Source organism: Bufo gargarizans, chromosome 2, assembly GCF_014858855.1.
Source record: "Bufo gargarizans isolate SCDJY-AF-19 chromosome 2, ASM1485885v1, whole genome shotgun sequence".
In the NCBI taxonomy this organism is placed as follows: domain Eukaryota; kingdom Metazoa; phylum Chordata; class Amphibia; order Anura; family Bufonidae; genus Bufo; species Bufo gargarizans.
The window spans coordinates 180,163,848-180,182,107 of NC_058081.1; the positions used below are offsets into that span (position 1 = coordinate 180,163,848).

Sequence of the window (18,260 nt, forward strand, 5' to 3'; positions counted from 1 at the left end):
TACTAATAGTAGTCGAATATAAGAAACTTTGTAATATATTTTAGCAGAGAATAATGTCTCTTTCTTCTCTTATTTCATGTTTTGCCTGTTCCTCCCCTGCTTCCTAAACTAACATTCTCTCTGGACTTTTCTGCTACTTCTGTCTCAGGAGATGAAGACGGACAGTCGACTCATTGATGGATCAAATTATAACAGACTGTAGAAGTCTATGGAGAAGTGAAGGGGAGGAGGAGTAAGCTGTAGAGAAACAGACATGTATAGGCTGCAGCTAATAGTATATATTATATCTCACTGAAGTTGCTTTCTTCACATCACTACTGCTCAGTATTTCTCTACAATGATCTATATATCGCTTTTGAATTATTCTGAATAACTAAAAGTTGGGAGAGTTAGAAATCATTATCTTCATTCTCTATGTGTGTTCTATGAGGGACATCATACCAACTAGTGTCCACCAGATTAAGTGAAGGTTATGTTCCCCTGTATTATACATTTTAATTTAATTTATTTGACTAAATTCCTTCATGAAATATAAAAGCAAGTAATAAACTGTGTACATCAATCCTGAATTATTTGTTAGCACTAAAAATATTGTCTGGTGTTAAGAAATGTAGTGAAATAAATTAAAATTAATAACCCAGGGGGACAGAATCTTCACTTGATCCTGTCTACCTACCATCTCATTGACAACTGAGAATTAGACATGAAGCATGTAAAGGGGAAACTGCTGATAGACTTCAATTAGATACGCTACAAAATGTATTCAAGATAAAAAAAAAAAAAGAAAAGTGGCTAATAAACTATATACATTTAATATTGTCACCATTACAAGTAGTTCAGTAGTGCATGAATGTTTTAGTAGCAATCTGTATCTGTGATTTATTTATTCTTTATACACAGATAGTGTTTAGGCAAACTTGTGTTTTAAGTTCGGCATCTAAAGTTCGGGTTCGGGTTATCGAAGAATCGCGTTATGGATTCCGCTACCACGGACCATAACAGAATTTAGAATCCATAATGCGATTCTTCGATAACCCGATGCCGAACTTAAAACACAAGTTCGCTCAACATTATACACAGAGAAGTTATATAATAATTGTCACTGCAAGCATAAGAGAACAAAAATGTGTATTTAAAGGACATTCAAAAAAAGAATATGTTACTTACGATCTGAAATATTTGTTAAAATACAAAAAAGAACAACTTTAGGGCACATGCACACATGCGGCTCAAACTCAGAACCAAATAACGTTCATTTGCATGAGCCCTTATAAATATAGTAAATGTTGCCAGCATATAGCTCCAAGTTATGCTAACATGCTGCCATCTTATGGCAAGTAACTTAACAGCAATGTTCTTCAATGTGAAACATCGTTACATTGTATTGTGTTGCAATAGTTTTCTTTTAAAGCCGTTTTGTACACATGAAATTAAGAATGGAACGCTGACCTGTAGTGAACATTGTGCTATCACCTCCTCTGTGACATATTGCAGTACATGTAAAACACTGTCTTCAAAATCCCTTGTGTTGCTGCGTGGAGTGTCTAGGAAGCAGTGAAGAAAACTAGGAAGAAAGACCACTGATCAACAGCCCCCTTTGCCATCCTTAATCTGCCCTTTTTGGGATTAACAGTTATTTAAAAAACTAGTCTTCTTGGCACATCCCATATCTTCCAGATTTTCTCAGAAAAAGTAATTTGCAGGCCTAATAATACATGCAATGGTGACAAAAAAACAGATGTGTGACGTGTCCAGAAATTTCAACCAGACACAAAATTTGTACTGTGCTTGCTATAAAAGATGTCCACTGATGGATCATACTAACAGTATCTACTATACATTGTTTATACAATCCAGCTCATTCAGTAGATCATTTTCAGCTCTGTGTAGCTTGAAAGGAAGCTTCTTATACACAGTCCCATCTTTTGTACTATATACTACATCACATTCATCTAAACTTTCCTCTTCGGCATCATATCCATGTTTACTGTCTTCTTCTTCACATGACACAGCTTGAGGACTACATTCTAGTCTTTCATAGCTCTGCTTCCAGCAAAGCATCTTCTTGGATTTGGCCTGCCACATGCTGATGAGAGCAATTGTGCTTATCAATAGTAATGAGACCAAAACAGGGGCTGCAACGGAAAAATGTGAAACTTTGGAGCTGGCTGGAAACTTTAAGTTCTTCAGAGCAACTTGCTCAGCTTCAAACTGTAGATGCTTTATGCAAAGTACTGCAATGAAAAACATATCATCACTGCATATTCTTTCATCACCTTTTTTCTAGCTCATGTACAGAAGGCTGAACTCTTAAGAGTACACATATAATGAGATGAATTAATCCTGGGCAGGACTTTGTGTCCAAAAACCATGCTGATATGCGGCTTTACCAAAAATCACCATTGTTTTCAAATTGCTTGTCTGTTTATCTGCAAAATTGCACCATTTTGCCCTAAAATGCTTTCTGATGCACTTTTTGGCCATACTGTAGCTGTTGCATGTGGGCTCACCCTTTACAGGATATGCCATGAATATCATATGTAAGCTGTCCACTTCCTGCCCACAACTCCATATACTAGTTTATTAAAGTGTTTTGGAAATGCAGAATGCATTTTATTGGTCACCTGTATGTACTCCATTCTGACAGTGATTGTGTACCGCAGCTAAGGGTCCATTCACACGTCCGTTTTTTCTTTCCTGATCTGTTCCGTTTTTTCAGGAACAGATCAGGACCAGATCTGGACCCATTCATTTTCAATGGGTCCTGGAAAAAATCGGACAGCACAATGTGTGCTGTCCGTTTCCGTTGTTCCGTTCCGCATGTCCGTTTAAATATAAAACATGTCCTATTCTTGTCCTGAAAAATCGGATCCTGGTACAATACAAAGTCAATGGATCCGCAAAAAACGGATGACATTCGGATGTCATTCCGTATGTCATCCGTTTTTTGCGGATTCCGTTCCTGGAAACACATAACAAATTTTTTTTTTTTTTTTTTTTTTCAATTTTTTTTCAAAGAAATCCAAACAACTTTATTTGATTATTGAAATGTATACATGTGTCCGTTTTTTGCGGATCCGCAAAAAACGGATGACATACGGAAACATTTTCAGGAACAACGGATCCGCAAAAAACGGACCGTTTTTCAGGATGAAAAAAAACAGGACGTGTGAATGGACCCTAAAGGTGTTTTTTGTTTTTTATTAGTTAGACCATTAAAGATAGCTGTCAGCAACCACTAGGTCCCTCAAAGGTGGCAGGAAATCTGGTCAGAGTTGTATGATGCAGCTAAATATAGTGTGCTATCCATACATACCTGAATTTAGGTCACAAAAACAGCAGTCATTTTGATCAGTCTGTGAATCACAACAGTTAATACATCTCATTTCTTCAGGAGACCATGCAGTATTACTTTCACAAGATATACAGTGATCAGATCCAGGACCAGAGCAATGTCTACAGGAAGAATCACATGGCTGACACACACCCTGCAGCAAAAATAAAAAACAGAATGTCATTTTAAAGTTTTAAATATTGAAGTTTGTCCTCAATGCATTTATTTCTATGAAGAAACATAAAACAAATCAAAAGCCATATACTGTAGAACATGAAAAGAATGGCCCCTTAACAGAACAGTAAAAAGTTATATAACCTGTTTTTTATATATACAGTATATATATATATATATATATATATCTTATATAAATAAAAATGAGTTTCTGTCTGTACGTTCTTTATGCGCGAACCAAACGACTGGACCGATTTTTACCAAATTTGGCACACAGATACATCAGGTGTCCGGGGAGGTTTTAGACTGGATCTCAGCTCTTTAGGACGTACCGTTCCTGAGATATTCCCCAAAACTGACCTGCATTAGCCAATAGAAGTCAGGAAGCCTTTCACTTAAATCCGAACTGCCATTTACACGGTCACATGTCCCTTATTAGCCAATAGAAGCTTGCAGGTCCTACTCCTGGTTGCCATAAGAACTGATCATAGGTTTTAGCAGTTCGCAGATCCTTAAATATTCAGTCATATGACGTATTACGGCACAACTACACTGCTACATGCATGGAGGGCAGGGGCCACTATTAAAGGGACGGGCGCTGTGGAGTTCACTGTCAAAGGGGCAGGCACTGCGGAGGTCACTGTTAAAGGGGCAGGAACTGTGGCATTCACTGTTAAAGGGGTGGACACTGTGGAGTTCACTGTTAAAGGGACGGGCACTCTGGAGGTCACTGTTAAAGGGGCGGGCACTGTGGAGGTCACTGTTAAAGGGGCCAGCACTGTGGAGGTCAGTATTAAAGGGGCAGGCACTATCGAGGTCATTGTTAAAGGGGCGGCGCTGTGGAGGTCACTGTTAAAGGGGCGGACACTGTGGAAATCACTGTTAAAGGGAATGGCATTGTGGAGGTCACTGTTAAAGAGGTTAGCACTGTGGAGGTCACTGTTAAAAGGGCGGGCACAGTGGAGGTCACTGCTAGAGGGGCCGGTACTGTGGAAATCACTGTTAAAGGGGAAGGAGCTGGGGGGGGGGTCACTGTTAAAGGGGCGGGTGCTGTGGAGGTCACTGTTAAAGAGGTGGGCTCTGTGGAGGTCACTGTTAAAAGGAACGGGCGCTCTGGAGGTCACTGTTAAAGGGGCAGGCGCTGTGGAGATCACTGTTAAGGGGCAGGGTACTATGAGGTCATTGTTAGGGCAGCGGGGTACTGTGGAGGTCACTGTTAAGGGAGTAAGGTGCTGTGATACTCACTGTTAAAGGGGCGGGCTGCTGTGAAGGTCAAAGTTAAGGGGATTGGCTGCTGTGGAGGTCCCATTTTAAAGTGGTGGGGCACTTTGGGGGGGGGGGGTGCTGCAGATGTCACTGTTATGGAGGATACTGTCGATATCTTTTAACGACACACAGAAACATTAAATTAAATAGATTAAGTATATCGTGCGAAGATGGGTGCTTCTGCTAGTATGTTATAAATTCAGAAGACTGAAACAGATGCTGACAACTGTGCAACAAATCTGCACATATAAATTCTCCCTAACTATTCTGCTTTGTGCAGCCTATCATTCAGTTCATTCACAGAAAGATAAAAAACAGTGGGATTTAGTCTCATTACTTTGTACAGTGTGCCATCTAGTGGAATAATGAAAGTATTGCTAGCTATAGAGTTTATTAAATGTGACTGTAGTGTCTACAAGAGTTTTTTTTAAATCAAGTTTTATGTACATAAAGTCTTAGGCTTCCTGCACACGAACGTGTGCACCCCATAGTCATGCTGCGGCTCGCAAAATGCGGGCCACAGTGCACAAACACCATCCATGGGGCTGCCGCAGCGGATTGCAGACCCATTCACTTTAATGGGTCCGCGATCCGGCCGTTCCGCATGTCCTATCTTTTTGCAGAACCGAAGTACGGGATGAAACCCCTGTGTAAGGGCTATTTGACCATGAAGGAGAGTGATGGGGTGCTGCGCCAGATGACCTGGCCTCCACAGTCACTGGACCTGAACCCAATCAAGATGGTTTGGGGTGAGCTGGATCGCAGAGTGAAGGCAAAAGAGCCAACAAGCATCTCTGGGAACTCCTTCAAGACTGTTGGAAGACCATTTCAGGTGACTACCTCTTGAAGCTCATCAAGAGAATGCCAAGAGTGTGCAAAGCAGTAATCAAAGCAAAAGGTGGCTACTTTGAAGAACCTAGAATATGACATTGTCACGGCTGAGGACGGGGAAAACCCTCAGCCGTGCGATGCCACGTGATGTTAGTCGATGCTCGGCCAGGACAACAGAATTAGGGAGCAGGTCACCTCCTAACGCATCCCTAATCCGACCCTAACTCCTAGCTGCATGAGCCGACCTTGAAGGTAGGAGGGCCCATGCTCAGGAACCTTGGATTTCTACTCACCCTCCGCCGATCCCTGAACTAGGACCTGGGTAGACCACCTGTTCCTCCTGGATGCGAAGAAACAGGAGTCTAAACTGGCCGAACTGCAATGGGATATAACTATAAACAGACTATAGATATGGCAGGAGAGTGAAAGACTTCCACCTCTACCTGCCACAGACACACTGACTGGATCCCTGGACACAAGTGCTGGCTGTCCACACACAAACATTAAAGGACACAGCACACAAACACACAGGGACCCAGAACCATAGCTGCAATAATAACAGACACCACATAGACATAAACTTAACATCACATAAACATATTGTATCACAATTTATGACCACAAGGGTGGCCCTCACTGGCAGATGGTATATGGTACCAGGAGAGTGCCTCCAGCTTACTACAAGGCTGGAGTACCCCTCAGAACTCAGGTCTCAACTGAGGTTAAATAGCCCATGTAGCCACACCCACGCAGACACACCCAGTGCTTACAGACTAGCAAGGGAACTAACCCTTCTCACACCAGGGAAGGGAAAACAGCAACTAAAAGGGGAAGTGTCCAAATGAACATCACACTGCAGCTGTTACTACAGGCAACGACATGCGTGGCAACCATGTCCTGGGAGTCAGCCAGAAGGCCGAGACACTGCCACCACATGTACACAATACCAAACGTTGCCACGGGCAGCCACAGTGAAGGGAAGTGTCACAGTGCACACCTACATAAACCTCGTGCACATCAGACATACAAAGTGCATACATACACACACACCCAACCAGGTGTAACCGCATGCACTTGACAGCAAGCTGCCTAGCAACAGCTCAGGCTGCTATACTGCCAAGTACAATCATGTTACCAGCGGCAACCACACGTGAGGCAACATACCAGCAGCCCTCACCATGTGATTGACAATAAAACCAAACCGCAGGCAACTGCATGCGGATCCTGAGTCACGACCATGACCATGGTCGTGACAGACATATTTTCAGTTGTTTCACACTTTTTTGTTATGTATATAATTCCACATGTGTTAATTCATAGTTTTGATGCCTTCAGTGTGAATCTACAATTTTCATAGTCATGAAAATAAAGAAAACTCTTTGAATGAGAAGGTGTGTCCAAACTTTTGGTCTGTACTGTACATACATGACTGCAGAACCAGTTAACAAAAGTTGGCAGGGTCCACATGACTGTAGGTGCTGGAGCTATGGGATTTTTACAAGGTGTTTTTTGTTTGTCTGTTTTTAATATAACATTCCCTATAGTTATGCTACATTTACAAACTTCTTCATTTAGGTCATATGCACAAATGCACCCATTTGCGTCCAGATTGACGGATCCGGCAGACAGTTCCGGCGACGGAACAGCCTGCTGGAATCCTCTGCCGCAAGTGTGAAAGTACCCCAATTCTCATATAAATAATAGCAGTGCATGGCAAAAAATAAATAAAAAAAGACTAGGGATAGGTTGATATATGGGGGGAAACTTATCAAAGCTGTACGCCAGTTTTATGGTGTAAAAAAGTAGACTTTTGCACAGTTGTGACCTTTGAAAATTGGGATAAATTATAGGTCACATTTATTCCAACACAGAGATGGCATGGACAGAAGGATAGCCAACAAAATTAATCAGAGGTATATCTTACTTCAGGCTTTAGACTAAGACTGGTGTATGAATGCCAGACTGAGTAAATCTACCCCTTAAAAAAAAAACTGAGGGAGAGTAAAATTAAAAAATATATATTTTAGTTGTCAATAGCAGCTAACCACAGGGCAGCGCTCATGTTTTATTTTGCTTTTGAAAAATGAAAGCTGCTCTGTGATTGGTTGCATTGGGCAACAAAGACAATTTTATTTTTTAGACAGATTCCTAGCATTATTTTTTATTTTTTTTAAATGCTCCGGTCAGATGTTATATGAAAACTAATAGTAACTTCTGTGTATTTTGTGTGCCATTTTTCTTTGCTTTTTGGTTTCAGCTATGTCTTTTCTAAAATGCAGCATGCTCTAGGTGTAGGGTTTTTCATAGGCTTCTCTATAGGACTGCTAGAAAAATGCTGAAAAATAGGCATGTCAAAAATGTATGAATAAAAGAAAGCCACGTGTGAAAAATTTATGACATTCATGCAGTGGCGCACATAAAGAAGTTAGGCCCCTTTCACACGGGCGAGTATTCCGCGCGGGTGCAATGCGTGATGTGAACGCATTGCACCCGCACTGAATCTGGACCCATTCATTTCTATGGGGCTGTGCACACAGGCGGTGCGGATGCAAGTGCGGATGCGGTGCAATTTTCACACACGGTTGCTAGGAGACGATCGGGATGGGGACCCAATCATTATTATTATTTTCCCTTATAACATGGTTATAAGGGAAAATAATAGCATTCTGAATACAGAATGCATAGTACAATAGCGCTGGAGGGGTTAAAAAAATAATAATAATAATTTAACTCACCTTAATCCACTTGCTCGCGCAACCAGCATCTCTTCTGTCTCTTCCTTTGCTGATTGCAGTCAAAGGACCTGTGGTGACGTCACTCCGGTCATCACATGATCCATCACATGATCCATCACCATGGTAAAAGATCATGTGATGGACCATATGATGACAGGAGTGACATCACCACAGGTCCTTTGACTGCAATCAGCAAAGAAAGAGACAGAAGAGAAGCCGGGCTGCGGGAGCAAGTGGATTAAGATGAGTGAAATTATTTTTTATTTATTTTTTACCCCTCCAGCGCTATTGTACTATGAATTCTGTATTCAGAATGCTATTATTTTCCCTTATAACCATGTTATAAGGGAAAATAATACAATCTACAGAACCCCGATCCCAAACCTGAACTGAAAGAAGTTCGGGTTTGGGTACCAAACATGCCGATTTTTCTCACGCGCGTACAAAACGCATTACAATGTTTTGCACTCGCGTGGAAAAATCGAGCATGTTCCTGCAACGCACCCGCACCTTTTCCCGCAACGCCCGTGTGAAAGAGGCCTAAGGGCCCCATAGCAAGGATCAAACCAGACCTTCACAGAAGGTAGAAAAAGCAGAGATATAAATGTATAAATTATAGGTTTTACTGAATCTTTTCCCACAAAAAAAAATATATATATATATATATATATACAGTACAGACCAAAAGTTTGGACACACCTTCTCATTCAAAGAGTTTTCTTTCTTTTCATGACTATGAAAATTGTAGATTCACACTGAAGGCATCAAAACTATGAATTAACACATGTGGAATTATATACATAACACAAAAGTGTAAAACAACTGAAAATATGTCATATTCTAGGTTCTTCAAAGTAGCCACCTTTTGCTTTGAGTGCTGCTTTGCACACTCTTGGCATTCTCTTGATGAGGTTAAAGAGGTAGTGAACGGAGTGAACGGAGCTTAGCCGCGCACAGGCCAGTTGATACTAGTCGTTACATCACTGGGCCTTAGGTAAACAGTGAGAAGGCCGTGGTGTGCCTTCTCAAGCAGCTGATCGGCGGGGGTCCCAGGTGTGGGACCACCGCTGATCAGATGCTGATGATCTATCCAGAGGATAGATCATCAGTTTAAACAAACTGCAGAACCCCTTTAACACCAACTATCGATTGGCTTGGTTTTACATAATGGGCCATGCCCCCTTTACCGCAAAGCTATTCCTCCTTGTCGACAAAGAAGAAACTTTAAACCTAGAAGGACAACATTACAATTTATACCAAAATCTAGGTGCACTCACATTAGTAAATATGGGTCTATGTATGAAATCACACTAACTCCTCCTTTGTAGCAGCAACACATGATAAATCTGCCCTACTTTCATTTATGTAAGACTGGATTACTGTACTGTGCTCTTACATCATCATCTAGGTAACGATGCTCCTCACACTGTGGGTAGCAGATTCCTCCTTTAAAGCTGCTGCCTCTGTCACAAGTCTTGCATCCTTGCACGGAAGAGTCTGTATAAAAGATAATATCACGTATGTGGGTTATACTGCGCATAATCTTTCCATTAATACAAATTAATACTAATACACAGGGAACTCAATAATCAATACAGCTATATACAACCATACTATAATATACAACTTGTCATGTATAACCATTAATGGGTGAAGAATTGATGTTCTCAGTTCCCATATGACAGGTTTACGCTTCTTTGTATGTCTTTTGTTGCATATATTTCAGCCAACAGTAGGATCAATTGCCATGACTCTTTTAGCTGAATATTTTTTTCATATTAGTTTCATAGAAAATCATAAAAAGTTATGGGGCTACATAGCAATTTTGGCGACAACACCTGTCACATAACCAATGATTGCTGTGTAGCAATGCAGCCATTAATCTGAATGTGGTTGGATTATTACTTGCAAGTTGCTGTGACCTCGAGCACAGAGTTGAAAAAAAGAAAAAACTGAGATGAGTGTCATGGTCAGGACTGGGTGTATCTCAAGCATTATAGAAAGCATTATAGAGGGAGTTTAAAGTGGCAGCGCACGGCGAGAGACTGCCGGACTAAAAGTACTGCATGTCGTACTTTTAGTCCGGCTGCCTCTCGCCGTGCGCTGCCGTGCTGCCGTGGGAACTACGCCCTCGCCCCCCATTATAGTTCCATGAGTTCAGCTCATGCAAAATAGGAGCAAAACCGAAAGTGTTGCATTTATATTTTTGTTCAGTGTAGCATTCATGAGAGGATATTCATTTCTTGTGGTTCATCATGTGTGGCATTAGTAAATTATCTTATGTGCCATTTGGGCTCTCCTGGGTACCAAGCTCTCAAAATACCCATGGCCACCTAAATCTCTTAAAATTTGATGCACACTGTTAATTTGTCAAGGTTTTTGGTGCGAATCTATGCTTGTTTGTACAATGCTTTGTGCAGTAATACCTGGCCAAATGAGTGCAGGACGGACCTGCACAGATAAGGTCACATGACTTGAATCACAGGGCAGTTGGAGAGTATGTTGCTATGTGTCTGTATTTACGGGGGCAATGCAAAGGTTGAAAGAAGCAGAAAAAAAGGGTTATTCAACCCCAATAATGACCCCCCCCCCCCAATGCCTGTACCCCTCACATAGGTTGTACTTGCCCTGCTCCACGGACCCGTGTCGCTCCTAATCCGCATGCGGCTGCATCTCCTCGTCGCGCGGATCAAAACATCTAGCTACTGGGGGATACAGCCAATAGCAGGTTGCGATGGGTACAAGCCTCCCTAGCGTCACCTTCGATGCAATGTGGGTCCGGGATCGGGGTAAGTATAACCTACAGTGCTGCTCATAATTATTCATACCACTGGCAAATTTTGACTTAAAGTTACTTTTATTCAACCAGCAACTAATTTTTTAATAGGAAATGACATGGGTGTCTCCCAAAAGATAATAAGACGATGTACAAGAGGCATTATTGTGGGAAAAATACATTTCTCAGCTTTTATTTACATTTGAGCAAAATATGTCCAGTCCAAAATTATTCATACCCTTCTCAATAATCAATAGAAAAGCCTTTATTGGCTTCCTATTATTGCAGACCAGCTTTTTGCATGTCTCCACAGGTATTTTTGCCCATTCATCTTTAGCAATGAGCTCCAAATCTTTCAGGTTGGAGGGTCTTCTTGCCATCACCCTGATCTTTAGCTCCCTCCACAGATTTTCAAGTGGATTCAAGTCTGGACTCTGGCTGGGCCACTCCAAACGTTAATGTTGTTGTCTACTAACCATTTCTTCACCACTTTTGCTGTGTGTTTTGGATCATTGTCATGCTGAAATGTCCACTGGTGCCCAAGGCCAAGTTTCTCTGCAGACTGCCTGATGTTGTCGTTAAGAATCTGCATGTATTGCTCTTTTTTCATGGTGCCGTTTACTGTGATTAGGTTTCCTTGTCCATTGGCTGAAAAACACCCCCAAAGCATTAGGTTCCCACCACCATGTTTGACAGTGGGGATGGTGTTCTTTGGGTTGAAGGCTTCTCCTTTTTTACGCCAAATGAAGGAAACATCATTGTGACCAAACAATAAAATTTTTGTTTCATCTGACCATAACACAGAAGACCAGAAGTCTTCTTTCTCCAGATGAGCTTTTGCAAAGGCCAAGCGAGCTTTTGTGTGCCTTATCTGGAGAAGTGGAACCCAGTAGTGTGCAGTGTCCGTTGGATTGTCTGCCTTGAGACATTGCCACCAGCAGAGCCCAGATTCACCAGGATGGCCTTGGTGGTGATCTTTGGATTCTTTTTCACCTCTCTAACTATCCTCCCGGCCAGCACAGCTGTCACTTTTGGCTTCCGACCACGTCCTCTGAGATTTTCCACAGTGCGGAACAACTTGTATTTTTTGCTCAAATATAAATAAAAGCTGAGAAATGTTTTTTTTTTTCCACAATAATGCCTCTTGTACATCGTCTTATTATCTTTTGGGAGACACCTAAGTCATTTCCTGTCAAAAAGTTACTTGCTGGTTGAATAAAAGTAACTTTAAGTCAAAATTTGCCAGGGGTATGTATAATTATGGGCAGCACTGTATATGAGGCGCCCGGGGGTCATTATAGGGGTTGGATAACCCCTTTAAAGAGGAACTGCCAATAAGACTATACTGACATGTCTGTTTTAGTAAATACTTGTATTCCACAAAAAATGTATTTAGAAAGTATCTATCTCCCAACATTACAGACATAATAGCAGCAGGAGATCCTTACCATTGCAGGTTCTACAGCTTGGGTGGCACTTCCTACACTTGTTCCCATGCAGATAAAATCTCTCTGGGCACTCACTAACACAATGGGTGGTACCCTCCACTTGGAAAGTGCCTGAAGGACATTCTAGACAAGCATCCAATCCAGGACCAGAACAGAGCTGACAGTGAGGGTCACATTTATCACACTGGTTATTTCTTTTATAATATCTGTTGACACAAAGAAAGTTACAATTAAACAATAAGTCTTCCAAAAAGTTGGATTTAAAAAACACAAAAAACAGTTGCACCTTGTGGCATAATAGTGAACGTTGCTGAATTATTGTGTGCAAAGAGTGTCATTATCTTGGAAGTGGGTGTGTTCTGCAGCATTCATGTAAGGCCGAATGCACATGGCCGTTGTTCACGGCCGTGAGCGGTCCGTGGAACCGCGGCCTGGATTCCTGCTGAGGGCAGGAGCGCACGACGTCATTGGTTGCTATGACGCCGTGCGCTCCCTGCTGCCGCCACAGTACAGTAATACACTGGTATGATCTATACCAGTGTATTAATGTACTGAGGCGCCATCAGGAAGCGCATGGCATCATAGCAACCAATGACGCCGTGCGCTCCTGCCCTCAGCAGGAACCCAGGCCGCGGTTCCACGGACCGCTCACGGCTGTGAACAACGGCCGTGTGCATTCGGCCTAAACCAGTATAACCAGTCACCATGTTTTACAATATATTGTAATTACACACCAGTAATTAGTTTCTTGGAAGTCTTCACAACAGCACCTATGAAAGATTGCCCCACCTCTGTAATGGACAGGAAAAACACATCCAGAGAAATAAAAATACAAAACTCCCCTTCCCACTCCCTTAGTGATTTTCCAAGAACCAAGCTCAAGTAACATCACAAAAAATACATTTTACTTTTAATCAATCCACCAAAAGAACCCCATAGAAAGAGGAATGAAATGATAATGTAGGGAGGGAAATTATAGGTGCTGTCGTGGGGACTTCGAAGAAACCAAATAGCGGTAAGTGTAATTACACTTTTCCCTCAGCCGTCTCCACAACACCATCTAGGAGAACTAACAAAGATGTATCAGGGAGGGACCACAACCTGGTTGACTGAGCGTCCAAAGTGACAGTCCAGACTAGCTTTAATGTCAAGTCTATAATGTTTAGTGAAGGTATGTATTCTTTCCAAATTTACAAATCTGCCATTGCTCTAGCAGAATGAACCTTTAACCCTTTGAGGACCAAGGGACATATTTGTCCCATGTTTTTAATTGCCTGTATCGTTTGATTAAGAACTTAAAATACTTTTTTTTTTTTTGTTTGAGTCAAAATATTAGTTCTTATCAACAAATGGATCTAGCTTTTTGCCAGTTATTTCATGAAATGGCTTAGTTACAGCAACTGAAGTGTACGAACTTCAGTTGCTGTAACAAAAATGTTTTAGCTTCTTTTGGCCTTCCATTGAAAGTAATGTAAAAAAATGAAATGGTTTTATTTATTGTTCAAATACATTCTTAAATTGAAAAAATTATAATTATTTTTATATTGATGACGGTAATCTTATGGTCCTCAAAGGGTTAATTCCACTCGAACTTCTTTCTGCATAGATATGTAAGCGTCTACTGCGAGTTGTCTTATCCATCTAACTACTGAGCTTTTTGCTGCTTTGTTTCTCTATTTGGACCAGCAAATTGCACAAACAAATTATTGCCCTTTCTTCACGTCTTCGTAATTTGAATTACTGAAGTACTGCTCGTCTGATATCTAATTTATGCATTTCTTTCCTCAGGCCTCTTTCCCACGAGCGTTACAGATTGGCTCCGGATGCGTTCAGGGTGCATTCAGTGAAACTCGCACCATTTTGCAAGCAAGTTCAGTCAGTTTTGTCTGCAATTGCGTTCAGTTGTTCAGTTTTTTCTATGTGGATGCAATGCATTTTGATGCGCGTGATAAAAAACTGAAGGTTTACAAACAACATCTAGCAACCATCAGTGAAAAACGCATTGCATTTGCACTTGCTTGCGGATGCAATGCGTTTTTCACTGAAGCCCCATTCATTTCTATGGGGACAGGGCTGCGTGAAAAATGCAGAATATAGAACATGCTGTGTTTTTCACGCAATGCAGAACTGATGTACACAGACCCATTGAAATGAATAGGTCAGGATTCAGTACGGGTGCTATGCATTCACATCACGCATTGCACCCGCACGGAAAACTGTTCGTGTAAAATGGACCTTATTGTTTGGATTGAGGCAGAAGGATTGTATGATATCCTGAGATCTGTGAAAAAATGAATTCACCTTAGGCATGAACGAAGGATACAATTTAAATATAAATTTATCTTTAAAGTCCTAAGAAAATGGAAATTAAATAGACAACTCTTGAAGTTAACCAACTCTGCGAGCTGATGAGACAGCCACAAGAAACATCGTCTTAAGGGTGAGTACTGTTATAGATAAAACCTCAATTGATTTGAAAGGCTGACAAGTTAAAGTTTTAAGAACCCAGTTCAGGCTCCAAGGAGGGATTCAATTCTTAATTGTAGGTCTCAATCTATCTGCTGCTCTAAAAAATCTAGCCACCATACTATTGTCTGTTAGTTTAGTATTATAAAGGAAGCTTAGCGCTGACACCTGAACTCTAAAGGGTATATAAGACTGTCAGACTTTTTACTCGATGATTGGTAATGAGTGTTCCTATGAACGCTCGTTACTGATCATCTGGCAGTCTAACACTGCCTCTAAATGCCTGATGAATGAGCAAACGCTCATAAATCGGGCAGTCCAGATCTTTCAGCATACCGAAAGATCTGGATTTGTCGGTGGCAGATTGTGATGTCTAATAACGATCTGCCACCGGCACTCGTTATCTTGTGTTATATGGTAATTTTTCTTACGATTCCTAAAATTAGAATCTAACCAATTTTTGTGATGCTCCAAATTATAATGTTCCCTCCAGGTGTAAGAGTGTATGACCGGTGTGGGGTTTCGCTCTGATATACAGGATTAGCGGATTCAGTATAGAGGCAACAACAAGTTCTTTGGATCAAACAGTTCAGTGTTTTATTCACACTTTAGGCAAGTGACAAAACAAGCAGTCATACTCAAACAAAAAGTCACCATGAGGTGTTGGTGTTAATTCACACCATGCGGCAATTCTGCCTCAAAGAGTCCAGGCTGATAGCAGCACCAACCTGTTTTCACGCCAAACAGGTAGCAAGCCTTCATCCAGACACAAGTCTCCCAGATCACAACACAGAGACCTCGCTTCTGAGCCCAGCTGCCTATTTAAGGATAGCCAGGTGCCACCTAAACCTGGAATGGCACTTAAAATCCGGTCTGGTATTTGACCTCATCTGGCTGTAAATCAGCCCAGCAGCACATGCTGGGAGGAAAATACCTGCCTTGCCAGACAAAACCTCTGACTGTGTCACACCGGTCATCAAAAAAACAAAAATCACACATAGACAGGACATGTGCGATACCTCTTCTGGCCTCCCTCTGCCCTGGGTGTTTACATCTTACAACAGGGATTTCAAATGAAACAATGAGATTATTCCAACTGGAGTAACGAGAACCTAGGTGTCTCAATAGTATAGCATCTGGAATCAATCAAGATAAGTCAGTGCATTTCTTTGTTTAGACAGATACAGTTGGTATCTATATACCGTTTATACCAGATACATGATAACTTTATTCATTTAAATCAGTACGATTACAGCGATAATAAAACCCCCTTTAAAAAAAATGGTTTTGGATCGCCTCATCCAAAGACCAATAACTTTTTCATATTTCTTTCTATGGAGCTGTGTTAGAGCTTGAGTTTTTCAAGACAACTTGTAGTTTACATTAGTATAATTTTTGGTATATAACACTTTTGATTGCTTTTTATTCCTTTATTTGGTGGCAAATTGTTTTTTGAATTTTTATCCAGTGCGGGATAACTCATGTGATAATTGTATAGTACAGATCGTTACAGACACAAAATACCAAATGTGGAGGAGATTTTTTCTTACCAACTTTTTTCATTGAAAGGCTTTTTTTCTTTTAACCCGGAGTGTTTTTTTTAAAATAAAACTTAACTTCACTTTTATTTTTACATTTTGACAGGAGATCAATCTAATACACTGTACTGTTTATATAGTACAGTGTATTATACTGTCAGTAACATACTGACAGGCATTAACAGGCTGTGTCCTTAGATGCCACGCTATTGACCACAAAATTGGAAGGGTTAAACGACTTGGATCAGTACTTCTGCCAATCTGGGCCATTACAGCAGGAGGCATGGTCTCATGTAAAAGGCAAGCACCTGCTGTAGGGCAGATCGTTACGGATGCGGTAATGCCAAATATGTGGAGATTTTATTTTTATAACCTTCTCGATGTTACTGTGGATGTCTCCATCGCCAATCATCTTACAGCTTCTTGGTGCTGTATGAGGCCTGCTTCTGCCCGCAGCATGCCACTGCGTGAGCATATCTCCCTGGCTTTCTCAGCCCCTTTTCCAAGGCAAGAGACTGCTGAGAGGGCCTCCAGGACAAAGACAGTCTGAGACAAAGGCCACACTCAAGGCTACTACTGAAAAAACGTGTTTTTAAGCTGTTTGTAGACGGTCATGTAGTTTGCAGTTAACACAGCTATTTATCTGCAAAACTGTGTAGCCATTAACAATCAATCTAAAAACTGTGCTGGTAAAACTACATGGCAGTCTGGTTTTCAGCCACACTGTTTACTCTCTGCGTGATCTCACTTTTTACAAGATATGCATAAATGCCACCTCTGGGATCCTCACTTAACGGGTGAATGGGAGTCCACCAATTTCCAGCTGCCACATTCTTCATATACTTCAGCTGACACATGACCACAAACAAACACAGCCACCTTTCCACTGATATGCGGAAGCCAAAAGATTACGAATGGGTGTGATGTAATATTTGTATCTATCTCTACAGTTGAACCCAGAATGAATTTTACTAAAGGGCCCTTGATAATCCAGTATGACACTAATATTGGTGTCTTCTTATTTGGTAGAGGGGCCATTGGACCCCTACTGCAACATGCTCTGTTGCACATCCTATAGGTATGCCCATGTCTGCTATAGAATTACAGTAAGTGGCTCACTGCTGCCAGCTACCATTCTCAATAAACCCTTTGCCTACAATCTAAAGGACTTGAAATGCTCTCATTTGCTGTCTTGGAAGCACAAGCTTTCTAATTCACTGCTATAAATACCAGCATAAATACAGTAGCTGGTGCATACTGTTCTTTGATTTCCAGTCCATCATGAAGACAGTACAAATGGTGGGTATCTTCCTCTTTAGTATACTATTTATCTGACCTTTAGCTAAAGTAAATGGGCAATTCCGTGGCTGTCCACCATGTTTACTAGTGTTGATGGAGTACCATAGTGCTCCGGTGCTCAGGACGAACACATGATATTCGGGTGCTCGACCGAGCACCCGAGTATAATGGAAGTCAATTGGAAACCCGAGCATTAAACCAGGTACCCCCTGCTCTGAAAAGGGGAGGGTGCCTGGTTCATAAGAAAATGTCAGAAATTGTTGGTAACACCACCGAAATGGTTCTGTAATAGCATTGGGAGGAATTATGGATGCATCTTGGACTCACTGGTTGCTGCTAGGAACTATGTTGTCCGAATAGTAAGCCACTTTTACATAATGACAATAATACACA

The 18,260-nt window shown here is 41.3% G+C and overlaps 1 protein-coding gene across 1 annotated transcript in view; it reads right to left on the minus strand.

The window, feature by feature from the left end:
* Positions 1-789: 789 nt before the first annotated feature.
* Positions 790-18,260, minus strand: part of LOC122929675 (proprotein convertase subtilisin/kexin type 5-like) — a 141,375-nt gene continuing 123,904 nt past the window's right edge. Inside the window, exons 13-16 of the mRNA XM_044283313.1 lie at positions 12,565-12,770; positions 9,737-9,837; positions 3,317-3,488; positions 790-2,234 (exon numbers count right to left, since the gene is read on the minus strand). Coding sequence (XP_044139248.1) covers positions 1,834-2,234; positions 3,317-3,488; positions 9,737-9,837; positions 12,565-12,770 — 880 coding nt within the window. The 3' untranslated portion in view covers positions 790-1,833. The remainder of the gene's footprint in view (positions 2,235-3,316; positions 3,489-9,736; positions 9,838-12,564; positions 12,771-18,260) is intronic.